The following is a 23,979-nucleotide window of genomic DNA, read 5'->3' on the forward strand; positions in this document are numbered from 1 at the left end:
GTTGGCACTAAACAACATTCTGATCTTTTTTTCTTTGTATTGCTTATTTTGATGCAACGCATCAATCAAAAAGGTTTTTTTTTTCTCCTTCCTCTGCTCCACGATAGGTGGCGCCAACTCGCCGCTCCACCGGAGGAAGAGCAAATGTCTGGGTGAACCGTGCATGCGAGCAAAACAATCACAAGGAACGGACTGTGACGTAGAAACGCGAGCGCCCGAGTGTGTACCGCGCATGCGCACAGCTCCAGCGTTCCCACTTTCCAATGGATTTTAACGGGCCGCGAGTGACGACGGGGTCCGCACCTTGTGCGTCCACCCGAGCAACATCCGAACAAAGGCCTGCCCCCTTTTCCATGAGGATTTCTCTACCGCCATCGTTACTTTACGTGTAATCGCGATTACTAAATCGGATTACGATACTTTTGATCATATTTCGAGACGTCGCCGGCGGCAGGAGACGGCGTCCACGATGGATGTGGACCACCACGATGCCAGCGGCGAGATCAAATCGGCCATGCACACTTGGCGTTATCGCCACCATTTCACGTACAAGGCAGATCAGGGGAAAAATATCATCGTCCAGTGTAATCTGTGTCTGCCGAGGGTCAATCTGCTGTCCACGTCGAAAACCTCCACGTCAAACCTAAAGAAGCACTTAGACGTGAGTCGCAGGGGCCAACTGTCACCGTGGCGATCTCTGGTGAAAGCGTCAGGTTAATGTTTGAAAGAGTCAATGAATGAATCGCAGCCCCCGTGATTAATAACGTTACACTGAGCTGATCCGCAACTCGTGGCGCTGCAGGCTCCTCATGTTCAACTCTCCTGTAAAGAGAATAAGAGTGTCATTTAGATTTTTCTTTTCTTTTCTTTTCTTTGAATATAATTGCAGTTGAAGTTTTATGCCCTGATACAAAGTCAGCACATACAAATGGCACACCGCCAACATGATGTAACGTGAAGCATCTGGCGTCTTGTCTTTCAGAGGACACACTTGGGCTGCGAGGCCAGTCCTGATGCCAAGAGGGGAAGGAAGAAAGAGGAGCGCAACGGCGAGGAGAGCAGGCACTGCCAGCTGAAGAAACTCAAAGCGGAGATCATCTCCAGGTGCATGACCCAGGCAAAGATCGACGATTTGATCTTCAACTTCATTGTGGAGGATTGCCAGTCGTTCTATGTGCTGGACCAGCCTGGCTTCAGGAAGCTGATCGCGGGCCTGACTGAGGGGCTGAAGTCCATGGACAGGGTGACCTTGTTCCAAAAGGTGGACCAGGGCTTCTCCCGGATGCGCGAGGAGCTCATGGCAAAACTCGCCAACGTCCAGTACGTGTGCACCACGGCGGACATCTGGACAGCCAACAGCAGGAGCTTCTTCGGGATGACCTGTCACTGGATCGACAGCCACTCTCTGGAGAGGAAATCTGCCGCTCTGGGCTTCGCGCGGCTGCAGGGCAGGATCACGTACGACACCATTGCCGGGCGAATACACGACATCCACGTGGCCTACAACATCGAGAGCAAAGTTCAGACCACCGTCACGGACAACGGCAGCCCCTTCGTCAGCTTGTTCAAGGAGTTTGCGGTGGAAGGCCAGGAGAGCGACGATGACATTGGGTTCTACGAGAACGTGAGCGCCGTGCTCGAGGGCGAGCCCGAGCAGGACATGCTCCTGTTCCTGCCGACCGTGCAGCGCTGCGCATCACACACTCTGGAGCAGATTGTCGCCGAGGACTTTTGGCAGGCGGTGTCACAGGGGCCCATGTGCCAGCTACACTACAGCACAATGGCCAAGGTGTTTGTCCTATGGAGCAAATGTCACCATCTCCAGGTCGGTATGGATGCGGCGGAGGAGATCGGAAAGATGGCCCTCGTCGTCCCCGCGGTCATACGTTGGAACGTGGAGTACTGTGCCGTGCAGAAGATCGTCTCTCTCACGGAGCGGGAGCTGACGGAGCTCTGTGCCCGCCTGGAGGTCCCACGCATTCAGCCAGAGGAGATGGCCTTCCTGAAGGAATACGTGACTGTGTTCCACCCGCTCGCTTTTGCACTTGAACTTTTCCAAGCGGAGCAGAAATGCTACCTGGGCCTCGTCATCCCGACCATACTCAGTCTGAAGAACAAGCTGAACGAGCAGAAGGACGCAGCAAAGTACTTCAGCGAGGTCATCAACGCCATTGTGATGGCCATTGATGTGCGGTTCCAGGAGCTGTTTACCAGCACAGAGGCGAAGATTGCGACAGCGACGACTCCTCAGTTTCGCCTGTGGTGGATGGCTGCATCCGAGAGGGAGGAGATGTGCTCCGCGCTCGCCACCGAGGCGTCCCAGATGGACCCCTGTCAGGTAGCCGAGGCGAACACCAGCCGGAATCTGTCCACCATTGAGTCGGAGGATGACTTCTTCAGCTACGGCCCCGTGAAGTCCGGCGCGCACATCCAGGAACGGGGGGTGATGGAGGAGATCCGCAATTACTTCGAAGGAACAGGGAAGAGCCTCGAGTGCCTGCAGGACTTCCCCCGAGTGAAGCAGCTTTTCCTAAAATACAACACCACCTTGCCGTCCACGGCCCCCGTCCAGCGTCTCTTCAGTCAGAAAGGCAACCTGGTCACGTCACAGAGGAACTTTCTGACCGACGACTACTTTGAGCGCGTTCAGCTTTTGAGATACAACAGCAACGTCTGCTCTTTGGCCACAGAGTGAATACATTGCCGGGGACGGACTCTCTCGCAGCCTTTTTGTATTGACGCAGAAACAAACCATATTGTGCTTCAATCGCAGAGTTAATATATAATTTCAGATGACGTAGCTTAGACGTGTTTTATAATGTTACCCCCTCACCTGTTTTGATAGGCATAGCGTATTTCTCTCTCACTCCAGAATGGCCTAGTGAGAATATCAGTATTGACAATCATGGATGGTGACATCATTCAAGGACTAAATGTACTGACAAAAGCATCTTTTAACGTGTGCTATCATTGTGATTTGAAGTAGCCACAGTGTTCAACTGAAGTGATTCGGTCCCTCAGTTCAGTTCAGTCAGTTTTTTCTACAGCTACTCAATGAGAATGCATCTCCTGTCTGTATGTTTTATATCATATATAAAGAGACAAGGAAAGAGACTTTTTTTGTTTGCCCCCCCCCCCCTCAAATAATTAGTAATTACATAGGTGATGGAATGGGATCGGCTGCCTTATTTGCGTGCAACCATGACTGCGAGTACTGTTTGAAAGAAAACCATGTCTGTGTGTGAAGAAGACAGAGAAACTCAAAAAAAAAAAAAATCCAGTGCCGCAGAGTCCCGGGTGTGATCATTGCCTTGTACCCAGATGTCAGTGAAGAGCTTTGGTCTTGTCTGACAGCTGCCTGGAGACCGAGGCTGTCAGAGTATTCACACACACACACACACACATACATACACAGGCCATGTGGACCGGAGCTGTCGAAAAAACATGACACTTGTGAAGATGCAAAAACCAACCCCCTACAAACCATGGCATCTTTTTTTTTCTTTTCTTCGTTTTTCAACCTTATTTGCCTGTATGACCATATATACAAACTCACACACACACACACACTTGAATATATAAATATGGTGTTTGACTTTTTGCCAGCAGCAATCACAAAGGATTACACTTTCTATTCTCCTCGAGACAGACCGCGGTGTATTGGGATTCTCTTCAGCAACACGTCAGAGACACCGCTTGGACAACTGGTTTCAGGGAAACGACCCACTGAAGGTATTGTAGCTTTAAGGATTGCTGTCGTAAATTAAACTGTTTGATGACACCCCTGATAATCTTCCATATTTCTATTTCTATTGTTCCTGTTGAACGTGTAGGAAAAATATTTAGAATATGCATTTAAATTATATATTTAAAATTATTTTTAATATCTCGCAGCACTGGATTCCTTAAATGTATTATTCATTTCTAATTTTTACATTCGGCGTTGAAAAATAAAATTCACTACTCTAGTTGGCCAAAATATACAATGGTGACTAACTGAGAACGTATCTGTAAGTTCTTCAGTTTCTTGTAATTTATTGGTTAACATTTGCACTGATATATAGATCTGCCATGAGCTACCATCAGACTAAATCCAAGTTAATGTCAACACATTTTCAGAATAGACATTCTATAATAATGTCCCAGGTTCTGTTCCTAAAGCTTACTCTGTGTTTGCTCTTACGTCCTTACTGTTGTCATTCAGTATTAGAAAGACACGAAAGTTAGGTGGAGGTTTTCCTTAGGTGACATTTGTGATTGAAGAACCACCAGTGTAATGTTTCTTCCTCTTTGTCTGGTAGGAAGTGGTGCCGGTCTGTGTCATTACAGGATCAACAGGTGACCAAAATTCAATCACTATGTATGGAAATTCTTTAAAATCGTATTTTCTAATGACAACCCTGCCACCTGTTGGACACAGAGGTGCACTTCGGTGAAGGCCACTTGTTTGGTTACCACTTTGCAAAACTGTTTCTATGGCGATCAAACAGTCTGATGAAAACAAAGCCCAGGCCCCCGGTTCAAAGTTTGATCCAAAGTACAAGTTTTAATGGCTTCAGGAAAACAAATGGTACAAAGTATTACTTTTGAAAACACCCAGTAATACCCGCCACCGCACATTAACACACAGATTTAGAACAGGATCATGTTAGGCACAAAGTGGGTGGAAGGTGTGTGTGTTCGGCCAACAATATCTGTTAGTACCTTTTGATTTAATCTGTCACCAAGCCCTTGTCTTTACAGTCCTCTCATGCTTCCTCCCTTGCAAAAAAATAGCCCAGAATCTCTTAACAATAAAGCAGCATGGCAGAGACAAATAGTCTGAAGTTACTTTAACCGCCAACCATCTTGCTTCTACCTTAGTCTTTGTCAGTTCGGTGATCTAATACAGTAAGGAGGGAAGCATTAGAAAGCCTTCCAGACATGGCTGGGATATTTTAATTCTCTAATGCCTTTCCCTCACTTTGCTTGTGTAAGACACAGGTTCTGGGACAGTCCCGGTCACTGCAGAAGTGCCTTGGCGGGGCCAAAGTGGCCCACGTTCTCGCAGGACTTGAGCCAGCGCTGGACATTAGCGGGAGCCACCGAGGCAGAGCCACTTCGCAGCAGGCAGCAGTAGCAGGCCACATCGGCCAGGGAGAACTCCGGCCCCACCAGCCAGGGGCTGCGGCCCAGGGCGGAGTTGAGGGCCCGCAGGACAGCAGCCTGCTCCTTGGCACTGCCCTCTACCAGCTGGAAGAACGCCGTGTCCACCCAGCTGTCCACTGAAGTGGCGAGAGCGGCGTCGCCGGGGTAGGGAGCCAGCAGCTTGAAGAGGAAGCGTGCCACGTTGGCCTCACCCTCGATCGGACACATGTTCTGAATGCTGAACTTCATCTGCAGTTTGGGCACTGGGGATAGGGCACAGGAGAAAATTTGTCACATAACGAGGACACCAGCATTTACGACATCCAGATTATGTTTTTTAAACATAATGTGACTTTGTGATTTTAAAAGCTATCATTTCAGTTTTGTTGTTTGTGACATTTACGACTTCACAGTACAAAGCCTTTATTGCATCAAAGAATATTGACTGTTTACCATTTAATTTGTCACATAAAAATGTTGGAAAACTCTGTCAAGTCAGTTTAATTACTGACATTGCTCCAGGCTTCACGTTTTCAAATCATGCCAGTAAAGGAGCCAAGGCGCATTTCTTACTGTAATGGTGAGTACTGTGACTAGGTGAACTGTAATTAGGTTGACAGTCATGGAACAACCAAGCCACACCCACTCACTTTCAAAAGAAATGACTAAATTAAACAACATAGTTGTTGTGTATCAGGACTATGTGGCACCAACATAGTCAAATATTTACCCTTGATCTATTACCAGAAGAATCAGTTGTACAGTAATGATTTAGTAATGCACACCTTAGAATATTATTTCTACATCTCAAGTCTTCCCACACCTCTTGTCCTCTGTCCATCCACTAACACGCATACAGTCTCTCTCACTTTGGCCTTACCGTCTTTCCATATGAGTGTGAAGCCCAGCTGGAACAGCTGGCGGGCATAGCTGTCTGCGTGCCGCGGACCGAGACAGGACAGGAGCTGCGGTGGGACACTGGCAACTGACGAGTGGACGTGGACAGTTGAGAGCACCCGGTAGCGCTGACACAGCAGGCTGTGGAGCACCAGCAGGGTCAGAGGTGGCTGTGCTGGGTTGGCGTTTATGACAATGTCACGGAGAGCGCCGTGGTCCTGTCAGAAATGAGACGGAGGTAAATGCACTATCCAAAATAAGGAATATTCACGTATGTCTTCTATAACTAGACCAAAACAGCTTGTACAATCAGGCCTTAATGTAGAGTCCACACGCTCAGATGTGCTTCAAGACAAATTCCATCATGAGCAGATTGTTCTAGTTAGCACAGTGTTTAGAACTTGTAAGGACAGGTGCGTACAATAAGTATCATCAGAGGCATATTGTCAGTGCATGGGTTCACATGGGGGGGGGATCTATCATTGCTAAAGCAAACCAGCGTTAGTGGAAAGTCTCTCACCTTGCCCAGTAGTGTGTCCAGGTCTGTGGTGCCTTTGAGGGTTGTGGAGCTGAAGGTCGGGGAGGAGAGGCTGCTGATGACCGTCAGGTCCAGGTCGGCGTCTGGCGTGGTCACCGTCTTGGCCAGGCCCTCCACAGCCGCCTTCAGCTCGTACAGTTTTCTCATGATCTCATCCTGCCGGGCCTCCAGAGCTTTGACCGCCGGGTCAACCTCGCCATTCTGGGGAAGCGGAGAGAAATTAACAGTCTGTGTGGGTCAACATTAAAGTGTCCTTCATTAGGTGAAAATAATAACTAATTCGACAGATTATCTGGCTAGAGATGAACCATACCAAAATACACACACATACACGAAGGATCACGAAAAGACGTCCTTGAGTAGACGAGATGTCAGTTTTGTACCACATGTATTTCCCAGGTGACAGACAATTCTGTTTGCTGCTGTGTTGGAAGAAGTAGCCAAATACTTCATTAGTAAAACTAGCAACATTGCACAGTTAAAATATCCCATTACAAATGATAAGGCCTGCGTTTAAAATGTAAAGAGAGACTATACTTAAAGAACAGGTTAACCCTCTTCAAGTGAGCTTCCCACAGGCACACTGAAACAGGCTGTTGTTGTCATTCCTCGATCATTCTGGCAGTTCAAAGATCCCTTTATAATGCGTGTTAAATATGATGGGGACAAAATCTCATTTCTTGTTCCGAGTAGAAAACATATTTGAGTGTGACTAATGCTTATATACGGTGTCGGCAGTCTAAGATGACAATTTAAGTGGATTTATTTGGGGGGGGGAGTACAATGCTTTTAGAGGAAAATGTTCTTTGTGAAACCATCGCTCAACTGCGGGTCGATAGTAACACTGTCAGGGGGTAACTTTATTAATAACACGACAAAGATATCCACTCGATTTGTCGACTGAAGTCAGATTTCCACTCAGAGGACTGTGTCCCCCATCACTTACACTAAAGGTGCATCGAAGTAGGAATCTTTTAAAAGCCCAAAATAAAGAGGTCGACTGGTTACAGCATACAAAAACTCTCTGACTACTGCTTTGAGACAGGCCTTTAGGAGAGATTGCTCCTTTGAGCGTTTTATTAATAATTGATATCAATGTTGATCATGCATTAATGTGTAAGAATCATTTTACTACTACAGCAAATCTAGCTGGAGCCATTTCTGACGACTTTGTATGATGCTGGGTTCATTCAATCTGTAACAATGCGTCATATTTTAGGAGATGATTAAGCTTTATGAGATGATTAAGGTGCACTCATCTGAAATGAATGGAAATACTCAATGGAGAGCTACTTGTTGTAGAGCTGCAGCAGTTAATCTATCGATTAGTAATCGACTACTAAATTAATCGCCAACTATTTTGATAATCGATTAATCGGTTTAAGTAGTTTGATGAAAAAATTCTCTGATTTCAGCTTCTCAAATGGACAATTAATGGAATGTTTCCTGGTTTCTTTGCTCCTCTTTGGCAGTGAACGCAATATCTCACAACACATCACCTCAGGGGTTCGGAAAACAAGATTGGCACCTTTTCACTATTTTTATGGACCAAACAACTAATCGATGAATCGATAATGAAAACAAACGTTAGTCGCAGCCCTCAATTGTTGCGTCAGCCGGAGCTGACACTACTCATTGTGCCGTCGAGCTACGTTAGCCGGCTAGCTTAGCTCAGAGACAGCTCGTGCCGACGAGCGGCGCGGCAGGCGAAGGACGGGGAAGAAAACGAGCTGCGTGCAACAGCGAAACCAAAACGAATCGTTCGTGGGGGGACAAGAGGGTCGAGGGGGTGAAGGTGGTGGAAATGAAGACCACTGGGCAGTTACCTGAAGCGCGTGCTCGGAGGTGCAGCTGTTCCCCTGCTGCGCGTGGACATTTGGTAACTTGTACATGCAGGACGGCAAATCAATCTTTATGTCACCACCGCAGACGGGCTTTACCTGGTACATGGGCATGGCGGAGCACGGACCGAGCACTATCACAGTAAAACAAAGAGGGGGGGGGGGATCTGTTAAAAGCGAAACGTCCCGAAGACACGGACACGTCTTGTGGTGTTGACAGGCAGCGGCAGCTACCAGCGATACCGGTCAGACCGGAAAGAGGCCGCGCCGACGTCACTTCCGGTGAAAGTACAAGGCGAGTAATGAGATCCCGCAATTTTGGGACTTCAAATATTTCATATCATGTTGAAGTAATCTTCATGTAAACTAATAATCAACTCTTCATCATACATCGTGAACATGATGTTTTTATTTCACATACAAGTTCGGCCTGTGAAGTTTATTTTTCGAATTTGAATGAGTGAATGTTATGTAATGAATTTAAAAACTATATTCAGAGATAATGAGAGAAGTAACAAAACTATCCAATTATACAACGGTCTCCTCAATGCAAATTGATTTATGTTTCCCCTGACTCTCTCTTCTGATATCATGGTGATATAATCCTCGTAAATTCTGTATTTGTTCTCTGTATATTTCTTTTTTAATTATCATGTCTTTATTTAGTTGATTGTCTATTTATTTATTTATGTAGACATGTTTAGGTATATAATGTCTTTTGTTGGAATTTTTATTGGAACAGTTTGAACACGGCACATATCTCCATTGTTTGTATAGCCTAAATTACTGTTAATTATATATATATATATAATTATCAGTAATTTAGTTAATTATTAATTTGTTAATTTTATATATATATATATATATATATATATATATATATATATATATATATATATATATATATATATATATATATATATATAGCCTACTGTCTTTCTTATATGGTCGCATTTGGGATAATATAATCAAGATTTACTCTACAATATGAATTCTCACATCCTCTCTTTGCAAGTGCAAACTGGAGGTCGCAGGTCAGCAGAGGATTTGGTCCAACTCATGGATGAATCACTAAAAGGGCCCATGGAGCACAGGCCCAGTAGCCAAGTGATTGTTTTTCTTCTCTTCTCGTTGTGCTTTGTCTCCTTCAATCTTGACTCTTGATCTTATAAGAGATGCAGAATGCTTTTTACATTTCTCTGCCAAGACATGGAGGAATGTAAACTTGACCAAAATTAAAACGGACACAGACTAATTTAGCGATGATGCTCATTTGATAAGGAATGTTTTGATAGTCTACTGGAGAAAACATCTTGAGGTCTTCAAGGCAGTGATGCTATGAGACTAAACGCCATGAGGTCAAAAATGCAGCACACCAGCAAGTTTCGGCCTGTAGAGAGCAGCACTGCTGCAGTTTTCTGTCCCACAGGAGTCAGTGGGGGTTTGCATTTTGATGCCTTTCTCTGATAGAAATCAGTGTTTGTGGAGAATCAAGTATTGGTCCACGGTACTCCACTTTTTTTTCTTCAATTTTTTTTTTATCTTGTAGCCATTATGAATAAAAACCTTTGGTATATCCATATGCAAAAAAACAAATGCATAGTCAGATTGGAGTCAGATTGGAGTCAGATCGTCAGGGATTAGCAGGAATATAGATGAGATGACAACGTGAACATCTCACATCTGACTGCTTCAGCTCTACAACAATCAACCTGCAACAACAATTCAAATCTTTAGCACACTCTCGCCAGTGTCATTCCGTCACTAGTGATCTTTTCGCGTAATCAAACCTGGCAATTTAATCCTATACCAGGAAGCAGTTGAGGAGACCAATACCAGGCTCGTCCACTTGTAGCCACCTTCCTCTCTGTCAGAGGAATCGACTCAGTGCTGTTTCACACTTGAGCCACATCCTCTCCTCTCTAGCCACTGTGACGCTTAATGAAAATGCACACTTGAGGTTGACGTCCCGACAGCTTGTTAACCCTGAATAAATCACTGTCGAAGTCTGGCAAGAATGAAGGGAAGGCGGAGTTGGGCGGTGGGGCCAAAGTGTGGCAGCCCTGCTGAGGTAATAGTCAGATCTAATGGCCAGGACTAATACCTGAGCTAGAAACCGAGACTGCAGGGGGAGCTGAAACCTGACAGTTCAAAGTAGTTCTTTAAATCATGTAGGAACAAGCAGGTCTGTCAGGCTGTAAGTAGCATGGGAATTGAGCTGGAGGTGACATTGGCCTCAGCGTGCTGTCTTACTCAGGTACACTCTTAGTGGGTCACTGGTATAGATAAACAGTGTGTGAACTGATAGATGGCAATGGATACTTTGCTTAGAGTTGCTTGGAATACATCTTATAAATTATATGTGGTACGCACAGGTTCATTGTAATTACTGAACTGAAATATAATCCAGGTGTATTAAGTTCATAGAAGAGTTTAGACAAGAGGAACTGATAATATTTCTGTACATGTGGAGTATTTAGTTTGTGGGTGTGGATGATGTTCACACACAAAGTCTGTTGGCTTAACATTCATATCTACGACTATAAGGAGATTAAGGGTGTATCCTTATTTGCTGTAGAAAATGGTTATTTAACATAAAAGGATAATAATAGTGCAAAAGAATATGTCATGAATAGCAATAGTATTTCTGTTATTATATTGTTTATGTTTACCAATATGCACTAATGTGAACACTTTTATTTTAGAGAATAAACAATTCAGTAAATATGTGCATTTATGTTTACATTTTACATTTAAAATGTTTTTTAAATGAATTAAAGTTCAATATCTATTTGATTAATTTTCTATTTTTATTTATAGTCATTAATAATAAAGCTTATGCCTAAACTATAAAATAACAACCCGCAATTAACTGTCTTTGTCAGAACGGTTTTATAACGACATCTCAGGACTTGTTGCCAGTTTTTAAAATATATATATCGTCTGATATCAGTATCAGAAATTTTCTACTCCATAATACCGGTATCGGCATTGGCCCCCAAAAATTAGTCAGGCTCTAGTGGTAATGTTTGCTGATAGAAATGTCCAAACTCAAAGCCACAAACTTCACTTTAAGACGCAAACACTTGTTAGTAATGTTGGCTGCATTCCTGAGAGTAATCCCAGTGTTTTCTATTTGAGTTGACTCTTTGAAACTGCTCTGACATTTGCCGATGTTGTAAGATGTTTACTGACCAAACTCCACCCATTTTTTTAATTGTCCTCTCCAACCAGACAGTTCACCTCCATTAACCAGCCAGTCAAACAAAGTTTGTCCTGGATGACGGTCCCCATCTTATCTGATTGTGCCTTCTCATTTGGAAAAGTCGCAAAGTACCCGTCTACCTCTCCCCGACAGCCATTACTCAACTTGAGGGTGAGTCAGTACATGCGACAGCTGCTCAGGGGGTTTAAGCAGGGTGTGGCTTTTAGTTGAAATTGCAAACATCCATTAGTCTAGTTAATAAAGCCCAATGTGTATATCAGAGCATTTCAATTAGCAGACACTCAAACAATAGCAACAATTGTTTTCTAGTAATCTCCTCCTACAATTGCCCCGGTTGTATCAGGAGTGGCCACTGATATGTGCACGGCACATCATTCATTAATGAAGGGGAGTTGCACGCAGACATCATAAGTAGAGGCTCGGGACTAATACTTGTTGGGGAACAGTGGCAGCGCTGTCATCGCCTGCATTATGGATAGAGTTCCTGCGCAGAGCTCACAAAGCCCATTCAGTCATCCTAACACGGCAGTTAAATCTTTCACGACGTCCCTCCCTGTTCAGACTATCAGGTAGCAGCGTCTCTGATACCTGCAGGCTGGAAAAGACTGGGAATGAGTCAAAATATGATCAGTGTTTGTCACAGCAAACCCCGGATTACACAGTCCCACATCCCAGAGTTTGTGCTTCCCCCCTGTCCCTCGTTTGCACGATTACATCAGGTTGTTATCAGTTGAAGATGGGGTGCACATTAAAGTTTCACACAGACTTAATCAGTAAGGTGAGCCTGACACTCCTTTCTTGATATGAGTTTTTAGTGACAATGAAGAGAGGGCATCAATTATTGAAGTGCCGAGCAGACAGGCAGGCTCCATCCATGTGTCCATCCCAAAGGGCTTATCCAGTAGAAGCAGTCACACAAAATATCTCAATATAAAAGTACAGTGAGCTATGTAAAGTTAAGTTTTCTTTCTCTATTTTTTCTAATAGTTAATCCATTGTTTGTCACCTAATGCAGAACCTTAACAAGTCAAGGTTACTACTACTGCTACTCCTGTTATCACTGTCACTACTATCACTACGATCACGTTGAACTGAATTCAGCCCGTTTCACATTTTCACAGTACAAAACTACTCACTAGCTGGTCATATACAGTATATTTATTAGATGATAGGGTAAGAAATATCCACACATTTGTTTCTCATCATGTATGGACCCATCTCTCAGATATTATATATTGAAAGTACATTATTTACAATATTACTTCGATTTTACCGACAGCTTAAAACAGCTCAACAGAAAATGATAGTTCCAAGACCATTTTCATTATCAATGGATTAAACAGTGCACAAATTTTACATCTATACAGCTCTTTAAGAAGGCGATGGAGCCGTCTTTTCAGGTGAGTATTGTGAAAGAATATAAGACCTCACTAAGTCCCACCAGGACGGTTGCACATTCTTGGCCTGTCAAAGCTGTGGCCTCCCAGAGAGAAACACACCTTTTCCTCTTTCCCCACCCTCTGCCCTTGAGTCCAGGTAAACTGCTTGTCACATTATCTTGTATTGGTGTCCCCACTGCAGCATATCTCATGTTCCCTTCCTGTTCACCACTCGCCGCTCCTAAACCCACAGGGGTCAGGGCTCCATTGTCCGACCCCATGGCTTGTGTTACCTACTGGCTTCCCCAACCTTGTCCCGCTTTCGGCCGCGTGGCCCGACACCACGCTCCCATACTCACTCCTATGCAGCATGTCTGCAGAGAAGTGATATCGAAAAACCCCGTGATCAGATTAGCGTCGTTTCTCTCTCTGCATGTGAAGAGTCTGTGTGTCTTGATACCTGAGGAACGTCGGGTTACAATAAAAGGGAGTTTTGACATTTTGCACATGCAAATTGGTAATGTAATGTAAAGCTATGTAACAATGAATATTCGTTTATTATTATGTGGACATTACTCTTGCTCCTCTACACATGGGTACCTGAAATTCAAGTCAGTCATCCTTGAGCATCTTTGTTGGGTCAAACTTAGGACTTGAATAGACCATAACCACACATACACTCACTTAAAAGAGGCAATGCCCGGCTTTAACATTGTCAAACACACGATGGACACGTTCACAATCAGCAGAAGCAGGGATATCATCTTTTCTATTGCACGCTTTGTACGTCAAAACCTGGTGTCGACATTACCCACAGTGCAACTCGACCACGGACAGGTGTGTTATGCTGGTAGTACCTATGGTACTCTTGAGCTGCAGGCCTCAAGCAGCTACAGTATGGGGAGCAGGTGACAGATGTCTGCTAACCTTACTTCTTTCTAACCCCCCATCCTCAGATTTTTTTCACGGGTTGTCTGTCAGTCTCAGGAATGCCTTGAGGGAAATTTCTTCAAATTTGGCCCAAATGTTCACTTTGGACTTAATAATGAACCTATTAGAGCTTGGTGATTAAAGGTCACTGTGACCTCACAAAACATAGTTTTGGCCAAAGCTCAAGAAGAGATGCACCGACTATGACAACCTCCGGACAAATGTCCAATCGGATAAAATGACGGCCTTCTTTATCCTAAAGGTCAAAGTTGAACTACACTGTGACATCATCACATGCCTTAAAAACTCCTTTCAGGCCATTATTTAACAGCATCAGGGGAGATGCAACATGACTGGTTGGTGGAGTCATAGAACTGCGAGGCTTTGATTCTAGCTTTATTTTCAGACCCGACCAACACTCAAGTGACATCACTTCCTCTTTAACTCTGTTTTGTTCATACTAAGCGTTACATACATACTGTAGTAGCATAACTTGCGGCCTTTCAAGCGCTTGCCATTGAATGCTTGATGTTATGTTTGATATCTGGCTTTTTGTTCACATTACTGCACTTTTCTGTAATTTCTTTGCTCAATCATTCACACGATATGATTCATGGCTTCATCTGTCAAGGGGGAGAAAGAAAGAACACTCTCGAACCCTCATTCGTCATCATCACAGCACACTGTCTGAATGACTACATATTCCACGTGAGTGCCCACAACCTCATGCTAATACCAGGGTATGACCCATCGTTCTGAGTAGCTGGTGTGTGCTGTAATAGCCGGGTTCTCCCTATAATATACAGATAATTGAAATGTCACTGAGGTTGAAACTCTGGAAATGTTGGTAGTCTGTATATTGGCGCCTCTAGTGAGGTGGTTGTTAATTTAAATCCCATGAATCCTGTAAGTGCAGACAATTAAACAGCTGCGTGCTATTTAAAGTCTCTGGTAAGAATGAAGAGTTGTGATGTGCTCCAACTTGTGTTAGTGTAATAAAATGATTGCTCTTCACTGTATCCAGGGGAAGCTCTGCTGCGGTATCAAGGAGACCTGGCGAAGTAATACTGGTGAGGCTGGCATTCTGCAGAGTGAGCATTTCCTGCTGTACATCTCACACACATACACACCTCAAAAATACACATATTAACACGTGCATGTTGATCCACTTGTGTTTTTGCGCATGTGTTTGCCTGGGTGGCTGTGTCTGATTGCATATTTGAATTTTGCAAATGCATTGGGTTTTGTGCATGTGTGCGAGTGTGCGTGTGTGTGTGTGTGTGTGTGTGTGTGCGTGTGCGTGTGTGTGTGTGTGTGTGTGTGTGTGTGTGTGTGTGTGTGTGTGTGCAGCACCAAGGTTCAGCTGGGTTTATTTACAAAGCTGAGGTCAGGTGTCATTCGATCCAGTCGCAATGACACTCAGGTGGTCATCAAGGTCACTTCTTCTGCTTTCTGCCCATGTTAGATCTATATGGCTCTATAAACTCTCCCTCTCTCTCAGACACACACACATCAATGTTTTCGGGACATTTCACATCTCAAATACCTCACACTGATATTCAGGTAAGTGGAGTTTCAGCACAATAGAAATGTAAAGGTAATGTGACATGGTGTGTCTGACCAAGCATGCACATCTGGATCACTGTGTGCATACTCTATAACGGATTTCCACTTTCTAAGGATTTAGATCCTCATTTCGTGCATATAAATAATTCCAGTGCCCCTTCATGTAAAAGCGTTTAATACCATACAATATCATATTGGTCTGACCCTTGCAATTGGTCTGGCCCTTTCATGCTCCAGTGTATCATCCCAAAGTAGAATACATACAGAAACACTCAAAGATGTACGCATAGAAATAATGCAAAGAGTCACAAGACTTGGGTTTTGTTATTTTATTTTGTCAGTAATTTGGTGAATTGTACATTTATTTGGGCAATACGGCTTCATGATCTGCTGAAACATGAAAAAGAAAAAAAAAAGAAAATGATGAGGATGTGGATTTGAGAATGTGGACTGGAGCGAGTTTTGCAAAAGAAAAATCAAAATCAAAAAAAATTGTATCTAAAATGTATTGACTAAAAGTAAGAGAGCCCTTAAAGCAGTGGAATAGGAGGCGGGGCCGGGGTGAGATAAAGATGGAGAGATGAAGTCCAGCTGTTTAGGACAAAATCATGGCCTGGAACTCTGTGGAGAAAAGAAACAGCATTGGTAAGATGTGACAGCTGACTATTTTATCTCATCCATCTTGCACAGGCCTCAATGTTAAACTAATATATACAGCTTGTATTTCATATGAAGTAACAATATAACATGAAACCAACAAGCATGTTGTTTAAACCATTTTGTAATCAATTAAACTAATTCACAAATCTAAAATCATAATTGCTCTTTAGGAACATTGGACAATATAAGAGCCTGTTTATTTCACTCCAAATATATAACTCTCTTTGAGCAACCAGACAATTCAAAGAGTATAACAAGGTAGCTGAAGTATAAAGAATTGTAAATTGCTTTCGTAGCACATTTTTTCCCCACAGCCATGTAGTGTTTGTCTTCTATAATGAGTATATTGAATAGGTGTGGACCCACTCACCTTCTGCTCCAATCCGGCCATCGCTGTCATCATCAGCGGCGGACAGGAAGGCCTTGGTCTCCTTGTCTGTCAGAACGCGAGCCCCCGGAGAAAACCTCTGGAGGAAAAACCTGGCAGACACAGACAAACACAGACAAGGGTCAGAGGTCTGTCTCAGGAGACACAAGGGCAGTTATCTGGATCTATGCACTCAGATAATGTGATTTAAAAAAACCCAGTTATAATGACTCTTTATCGGTCTGTCAAGTCAACTGTAACAGGTTTTGTTTTTGTTTTTGTTCAGAAAACAACACCTGAAGTGAGTAGAGTCTCCTGCAGCGGCTCCAATGACACATTGTGCATCATGTGTTCACAAGACTTGTTTTCAGCATCTTTCATTTTCATCTGTTGTGAGTGAGCTTTGACCATGAAGGGAGTTGTCAAAAGGCAAAAAACACCACTGTAAACCAAAAGCTAGCTGAGTCTCTCAGAAAAGCAAAAACAGCCTCTGACCAATTTGATCCAGATCACAACAGAAAAGTTGTCATTTGTGAACTGTGGTCTCTAACTCACTTGAGCTCGTCCTCCTCAATGAAGCCACTGGCGTCGTTGTCCAGGATCCCGAAAACCTTCTTCACATCCTGGGCGCTCTTCTTGGAGAGGCCGGACAGCTCGAAAAACTTCTTGGGGCTGAAGGAGTCAGGTGCTGGGGGAGGAACGGAAAAGCAGAGGCAGGGTGAGTAAAGTATTTCGGACTCGTACGGGTCAGTTTTACCTTTAGACTAGAATTAAAGCAAAGTCGCTGCATCTGCAAATCCTCAAACAGTTGGTGTCAGTTTGAATTGTGCGGAGACAAGACGACACGAGTGACAAGGTATTATTAAGTGTGATGTAAGTCACTAATTGCTCAGAGGTGCAGAGCTTGTAGAACATATTTTTGCCTGTGGATTTAAAAAAAACATTTATTTATTTTAGAGCCTTTAGTGTTTGACCTCCATGATAACATGAGGTTACAGGGTGAAATATGAACTTTCTTTGGCTTATGGCCACTGCCCCTATATCTGCTCATAAAATCAATTAATCTTGAGGTTATACTGCACTCGACTGAACCTATAGATGCATTCATGTGCTGTATCTTCTGCAGACAGTCATATTGTCTGGTAACTGCGGCAAGCTCCGGCGGAAATACTGTGCAAAATCAAATGAAGAGTGCAAGAATGATATCGGAGGAAGACGATACCTTGGCAGTCCTTGATAGCACTGGCGATGGCATCAGCGGAGAGGATGGATGAGAGCGACATTTTTATTCCTGCAGGAGGAACAGGCATGGTGAATTATTAACACATTTTTAGTCCTGTACAGTAGCAAGCCTTCCAACTTGTCACTGACAGGGAGCACAACGTGTCCAGTGCAGTGACAGGCCGGGAGAGAGACAAAATGAAAGTCCTTCAATCTTGAATCAATATATTTAAAAAAATATATAAGGCACGGAATCCAACTTTGGTAGCTCCCCACAGATTAAACATGATAGGAGTAACTTTACAAAGGTTCTTGCTTTGCAAAGAGACGAACGAGTCTCCCCTGTTACGCACACAAATAACTCCACCTGCCATCTAACAATGCAGAGTAGCTCTGAGGGGAGCATGGAGTCAGAGAACCCAGCCCTACAAAATCTTTAGAAAACTAAAATCAATGAATAAAAACAGCCGAGTTCCCTCAAGAGGAACCTCCTTGAATCCACACAGCAACTTACCGTGTCTGTGGGTGAATCTCGCCCGGTCGTTGATCCAGCAGAGAGGTAAGGCTATGAGGTGACTGTTGTCGGTCTGGGCGGATGTATATATAGGTCTGAATGCAGTGACAATGGGGATTGCTTGAGTTACCTGTCTGTGGATCAAATTCTAACAGCCCGCCCCTGATCCAATTTCCTCAGCTAACTAATTAACCTTTACTATTTATAACGCCCAGGGGCAGAGAGACCGGACCGTGGACATCTGTAACGCCCTTGTAAATAGCAAATTAAGTTAAAAAAAAAAAAAAAAGTGCATTCTTCTCCCCAATCCACCACCACCACTCCCTCCCTCCCGTCATCCCAGCACCGCTCCTCCCATCACCTCTAGGATTATATAGTACAGTAAATGCAGGGAGCCTGTAATGTAACTGCAACCCTCTCTCTCCTTTTCTCCCTCTCTTGCTGTTTTTGCACCCCCACCCCTTCATGCAGATATCCTTTTTCAGGCAGCAGTCACACACACACATACACGCACACACACGCACACACACACACACACACATACTCCTTGTAAATATGCCCTAATTGATACTTTTGAGTTGAGTTAATGGGAAATAATCCATGTTAGCTCTATTGCAGCAGTACTAATTGGTGACCCCCAGTCTCATACCCTGGTAAACGGTGGTGCCACATCTGCCTCAGGTGACGCAGAGTCGCAGCACAGATGGAGGGTCAGGTGATTTCCATCCAAGTCTAATGTAGCAACATTACTGGATGTCAGGGATCCTGATGCTTTGTGACCTTCCCACTGTCTCACCGGCAGCCCTGCTGAATTGCTTCGTCAACTGTGCTGATTAAGGGGCCCGAGGTCACCCTCTGCGGTCGCAGCTCATGCATGATGGTGACGATGATGATGCGTAATGTATAGCCCCACAGTGTCCCACGTATTCACAGCAGGTGTTTTAACAGAAGTATTTGGAGGCAAAGGTCCCACGGGGCAGAGCATTCATGGTGTTTGATCATTCGTCCCATTTTGTCACTTTGTTCCTTTGTCTGGGGACCCGCACCAGAGCTGCACACTGTCCATTTGGCCAAGTATAGCGAAACTATCAATTCAGGGTGTCTTTCTTTACCGAGGGCATCTGTGGCCCCCAGCGAGTCTGACACACAAAAACAACATCAGGGGTCTTTGAGCACATTCCTGGGAGAGTACTCGCTGCAGTATGGCACATGGGAAAAACATTGCTCCTCTCCATTGTGTGAGGCTGGTTGAAGATGTGCCTGCAGCAGTTTAAGGGAGGACAAACAGAGATTCGACACGTCGACGTCTATAATTTCACCTATGTCGATCAAGATTAATGTTGACTAAGTAAATGAGCAGGTTCCACCGAGATTTGAACTCGGATCGCTGGATTCAGAGTCCAGAGTGCTAACCATTACACCATGGAACCGCTAGTGGGTGGTCGATACTGCTACACCCAATTCATCACACCATCAGCAAGCTGACATTGGTGTTTTTCGCATACGTATGCTGGTGGAGCAGAGCAGCACCGACACTTCCTTGGCTTGAGAAGTCCCCCCACTTAACACGAGCGACTCCTGGCACCGGTGCGCTCTCGCACGCGTCAGCTGGCGTCCGTGAATGACAGGGGGCAGTGGGGTTCGGTGTCATGACATGTGCGTAAAGAGCCTCTTAAATACTATTTACAAGCCCGAGGACAATGAGTCGAAACGCGCTGGTGCACCACGTGGTCCAGGGTGAAGTAACCATCCCCTTATTTACTTTACAAAGTTGTGTGGAGACGCTATCGAGGTGTTGACTATGAAAACAGCTACGATGAGTAAGGATCAAGGGCACGCGGTTTACGCATGACTTTTACGCACAGCACAGCATTGTGTTCATCTGTTTGCCAGATCCATGGCGTCTTTCACTATTGAATAACAGCTCTTTTTTTTTCGTTTGTCAACGTCAGCCCATTTTTCTAAACCTAATCCCGGTGCCCACTTGTTAATGGGGCCCCCTCAACAAGTGCTGTCTGATCGTCTTCTGTGGACTCCCGAGGTGAAACTCTATCAGCTGCTCCAGACTGTGTGTGAAGAAGAGACCGAGGACACCGGATCGAGGCCAGTGTTGCGGGTCTACACCAACACCCGGTGCATGATGTCATGCGCCATGTTGATACCTCGCCGACTATACGATTACAGAATCATTTATTCATCTACATTTGCTAATGTCCTTTACGAGTGGGGGACCTGAGCCCCTTTGAGATTCTCTCGGACGAATAAGGGAAGGAACTGATGTTTTCCTTTCTCTGCACTCCACTGGAACAAGGACACGTGTTCAGTAACATTGCATAAAATCAACTGGAGAACTTTCATTTTTCATTTTCCATCGGTGTGTGGTTCAATCTCCTCCGACATGTTTTTTCGTACACATCAAGTTGGACAGTAAATTAATAACTACGTATTAGTACACACACGTATTAGGAACAGCTTCGTGGGGAATTGTTTTTTAAGATGTGCGTTACATATGATCTATTTTTTTTAAAAAATATAACCAACTCTCCCACTATTTAAAGCGAGGGAATTAAATCATACGGTAGAACAATTTTGGTAAACACTGCAGTCCATCTACTGTTAATGGACGTAACGCCATCTAGTGGCTACAAGGTGAAGCTGCATTACTTAACGGACACACACACACACTCACACACACACACACACACACACACACTTACATACACACTTACATACTGTATGTTAAGATAAATAGAGAGAATCACAAATGTTTTCTTTTTTTCGTTATCCACTTTAACTTCCTATGCTTTCACATATTATATTTCATTGCAAAAAGGTAATTGTTGAATCTGAAGAAGTAGAAAAAGAGACAAATGGTCATTCAGAATGTGACAGATTATTTTTTGCAACCCCCCCACCACCAACATCACCTTTTTTTGTGAAAATAAAAAACACACAAACCTTGTTTGAATAATAATACTAATACAAATAATAATAATACAATACAAATCCAATAAGACCATAGCAAAAGAATATTTATTCTTTTTATTTCCCGTTCGTTCCTGGAAAGTGCATGACAGATTTTACAGTAAGCAAAATTGATATTTAAGACATGAACAAAACCGAGCGACATTCACAATCATCATAATTTTTTTTTCGTTGGACAGTGTGGTTGAGGAAACGTCTCTTAAGCAAATGTATAAAAATTATTTATATTCAGATGAAATGGGGGAGGTCGACGTGGGCTTCGTTGTTCCATCAGAGCAGGTGTTGTTGGTCAGTTGCCATTTTATACCTTCACCATGGAAGCGAACTCTGCAGGGACAGAAGAACACACACAGATTCGAGGTCAGAAGTCCCACTTAAAACTAGGATTGTCCCGATCTGACATTCCATATCGGTATCAGGGTAATATTGGCCAAAATGACTGGATCGGATATAGTAATAAATAAAAAGTAAAATCCGATCCGATACACTACAGTAAACATACAAAATAAATGGCTATTTACGTATCTACTAAGCCTTGAACGACATTCCGGCATCATATTTTTATGTTAATTTATTATTATTTAATCAACAGTTTACAGTTTTTGTCTTGTCATTTGTTTTTTGCTTGTTTGATAGGGCTGACCATAAATCATTCTGCCAAAAGTTCTGTGAGAAATAGAACAGCAGTATTCCATAACTCAGTCATGTTGCTGGCTGTGTATGTCTTCCTTTAGGGGAGTTGATTATTTGTTTAACAGTTGAGTTTTAGGTTTAATATGGCTTGGTTAAGCAAAGTGCATCCTGAACAATGCATTATGAATAATTTATTTAACGATTGGTGAAAAGATTGTATTAGATTAATATCGGATCGTTATCGGCAGATACTCAACAGGATCGGTATCGGATCGGACACGAAAAAGTGGTATCGTCCCATCCCTATACTAAAAACACATAATGCCCTGACCACCCTGCAACAAGTTGGTGAGCTCATACCGTCAGCACCAATCTTGCCGTCATTGTCGGTGTCACCGGCCTTGAGGAGATTCTTGGTCTCGGTATCAGTCAGAGAGCGAGCGCCTGCCTTGAAGGTCTGCAGGAACAGCCTGCGGACACACGGTGTCAGGGAAGGAGGAGGAGGAGGTGGTTAGTTCATGGGCCCTGGCTCACTTCATAAAGCCTCGGATCCGACTACAAAACTTTATTTTACCCTGTAAATATTCATAAACCACAAATCCACATTGAGGCAGGCGTAATCCTCTTAGGAGAATGCAAGATGTTGTACAAGAGTCTTCATTTAGTTAATTTAATTAACCAGACACAGCCTATTAATAAGAGCTCTTCGGCCAGTTGGTCGAAGAGTGAAAAAATAGAAAGTCCTTGTAAAACATGGCACCGGCTAAATATAGTTTTACCCTGTGATGCCCGCATGTGCACCTCAACATTCCTTTAGTCCACTGGTGAAAACAATATTTAAGTCCACTGTGTGTGTGTGTGTGTGTGTGTGTGTGTGTGTTTGTGTCTTACTTCAGCTCATCCTCCTCAATGAAACCGCTCTTGTCCTGGTCGATGATATCAAAGGCCGCCTTGACGTCCGCGGGGGACTTGGCGGACAGACCGCAAGTCCCAAAGAACTTCTTGTGGCAGAATGACTCAGGTTCTGAAATCGATAAAAATTTGTTTTAATAAAACAGACACACACAAAAAGACATTTAAAAAACACTAGTGACTCTCAATGCTCCAAACAGAATAGCACCATGGTGCTCCAGGTTGTGGGGAGGACTCACTTTTGCACTCTTCCAGGGCTGCAGTGATTTTAGCATCATCCAGTACACCTTTGAAGGCCATTTTGATCTGCAGGAATACATCACACAATCTCCTATTGTTAACTGTATGGATTTTGGTTCACTATATACTTATATTTCTATTTTACAATTAATCAAACACATTTTCGATTGCGTTGAAACACACTGGAAGTCTAAAAGTTCAGAGCCTACAGATCTCCTTTTTTAAAATTTGTTCATTAATCCAATCAGATCATTCGGTTCACTTCTTTCTGAATGACATGTGTCATCATGTTGCATTTCCAAATCCCATGCGAGAGGCTGAGATTGACACTCCTGCAGCTCTACAGATGCAGGGAGGTCAGAGCGGTAATCCATGTCTCCATGCAGCTCTCGCAAGAAGAAAAAAAAGACAATAATCTCTTTCTTTAGATGCTGCAGTGCAGGGGCCAAGTCCTTATCAAAACAATACTGTAACAAATCATCAACGTTTTCTCAAATGGTGCCAAGCCTGATGCTGCGTCTTTTGTCTGCATGGATCCTGCAGCCTTTTCTTTCTCCCCTGTTTTCATCCAAACTCACCTTTTGGTGTCTTTTGCTTCGCAGGGCACAGATGATACAGACAAGAGTCGAGTCGACTGCAGTGATCTTCCCGGTGCTCCCGGTGACCTTTTTATAGTTTCACTCCATGGAAATCTGAGGCATAAGACAACTGACACCGCCGAGAAGGGGGTGGCAAAAATGTGTCCTGCACATAGAGCGGGTCTATTTTGAGTTTCACAAATGAAGACGCTTAAAAGGTGCGTTTGAAGAAGTCTTTAATATGTACCCCCCCCCCCCCCCGGGGCTAAGAATAGGCCTGTCCACTGCTGAGGGGGGACGAATTGCAAGTGCTGCTGGCAACATGCAGCCATATCACAGGAGAATGGACCCTGATTCATTAGAAC

At 43.8% G+C, this 23,979-nt stretch overlaps 4 protein-coding genes and 1 non-coding gene across 10 annotated transcripts in view; 1 reads left to right on the forward strand and 4 right to left on the reverse strand.

The window, feature by feature from the left end:
- zgc:161969 (uncharacterized protein LOC569044 homolog) overlaps positions 1 to 3,298 on the forward strand; it is a 47,484-nt gene extending 44,186 nt beyond the window's left edge. For 3 of the 5 annotated variants that reach the window (XM_035616556.2, XM_047328023.1, XM_047328024.1), the window contains one exon: positions 983 to 3,298. In XM_035616556.2, coding sequence (XP_035472449.1) covers positions 1,109 to 2,695 — 1,587 coding nt within the window. In that variant the 5' untranslated portion in view covers positions 983 to 1,108 and the 3' untranslated portion in view covers positions 2,696 to 3,298. Of the gene's footprint in view, positions 1 to 119; positions 714 to 982 lie in introns of those variants that run through there. The other 2 variants (XM_035616554.2, XM_035616557.2) reach the window with 2 other exon arrangements.
- Positions 3,299 to 4,519: 1,221 nt separating this feature from the next.
- Positions 4,520 to 8,661, reverse strand: aimp2 (aminoacyl tRNA synthetase complex interacting multifunctional protein 2). 2 transcript variants are annotated; one of them, XM_035616567.2, is made up of 4 exons: positions 8,503 to 8,661; positions 6,545 to 6,763; positions 6,008 to 6,242; positions 4,520 to 5,390 (listed from the first exon to the last, which is right to left on the reverse strand). In XM_035616567.2, exons 1-4 carry the CDS (start codon positions 8,515 to 8,517, stop codon positions 5,002 to 5,004), a joined length of 858 nt encoding a protein of 285 aa, XP_035472460.2. In that variant the 5' UTR covers positions 8,518 to 8,661; the 3' UTR covers positions 4,520 to 5,001. The 2 variants fall into 2 exon arrangements, with proteins under 2 accessions (XP_035472460.2, XP_035472459.2); XM_035616566.2 differs by having other exon boundaries at positions 8,389 to 8,661.
- A 7,142-nt stretch (positions 8,662 to 15,803) lies between these two features.
- pvalb8 (parvalbumin 8) lies at positions 15,804 to 18,478 on the reverse strand. Its single transcript, XM_035616243.2, has 5 exons — positions 18,267 to 18,478; positions 17,754 to 17,822; positions 17,087 to 17,219; positions 16,535 to 16,644; positions 15,804 to 16,125 (listed from the first exon to the last, which is right to left on the reverse strand). Exons 2-5 carry the CDS (start codon positions 17,812 to 17,814, stop codon positions 16,100 to 16,102), a joined length of 330 nt encoding a protein of 109 aa, XP_035472136.1. The 5' UTR covers positions 17,815 to 17,822; positions 18,267 to 18,478; the 3' UTR covers positions 15,804 to 16,099.
- A 1,146-nt stretch (positions 18,479 to 19,624) lies between these two features.
- On the reverse strand, positions 19,625 to 19,696 carry trnaq-cug. The gene has a single exon. It is a non-coding gene; the product is annotated as a tRNA-Gln (tRNA).
- Positions 19,697 to 21,293: 1,597 nt separating this feature from the next.
- LOC118289321 (parvalbumin alpha) lies at positions 21,294 to 23,771 on the reverse strand. Its single transcript, XM_035616246.2, has 5 exons — positions 23,615 to 23,771; positions 23,036 to 23,102; positions 22,776 to 22,908; positions 22,245 to 22,354; positions 21,294 to 21,578 (listed from the first exon to the last, which is right to left on the reverse strand). The coding sequence occupies exons 2-5, from the start codon at positions 23,094 to 23,096 to the stop codon at positions 21,553 to 21,555; spliced, it is 330 nt and encodes a 109-aa protein (XP_035472139.1). The 5' UTR covers positions 23,097 to 23,102; positions 23,615 to 23,771; the 3' UTR covers positions 21,294 to 21,552.
- Between the last annotated feature and the right edge of the window lie 208 nt (positions 23,772 to 23,979).

This window comes from Scophthalmus maximus, chromosome 17 (assembly GCF_022379125.1).
Source record: "Scophthalmus maximus strain ysfricsl-2021 chromosome 17, ASM2237912v1, whole genome shotgun sequence".
NCBI lineage: Eukaryota > Metazoa > Chordata > Actinopteri > Pleuronectiformes > Scophthalmidae > Scophthalmus > Scophthalmus maximus.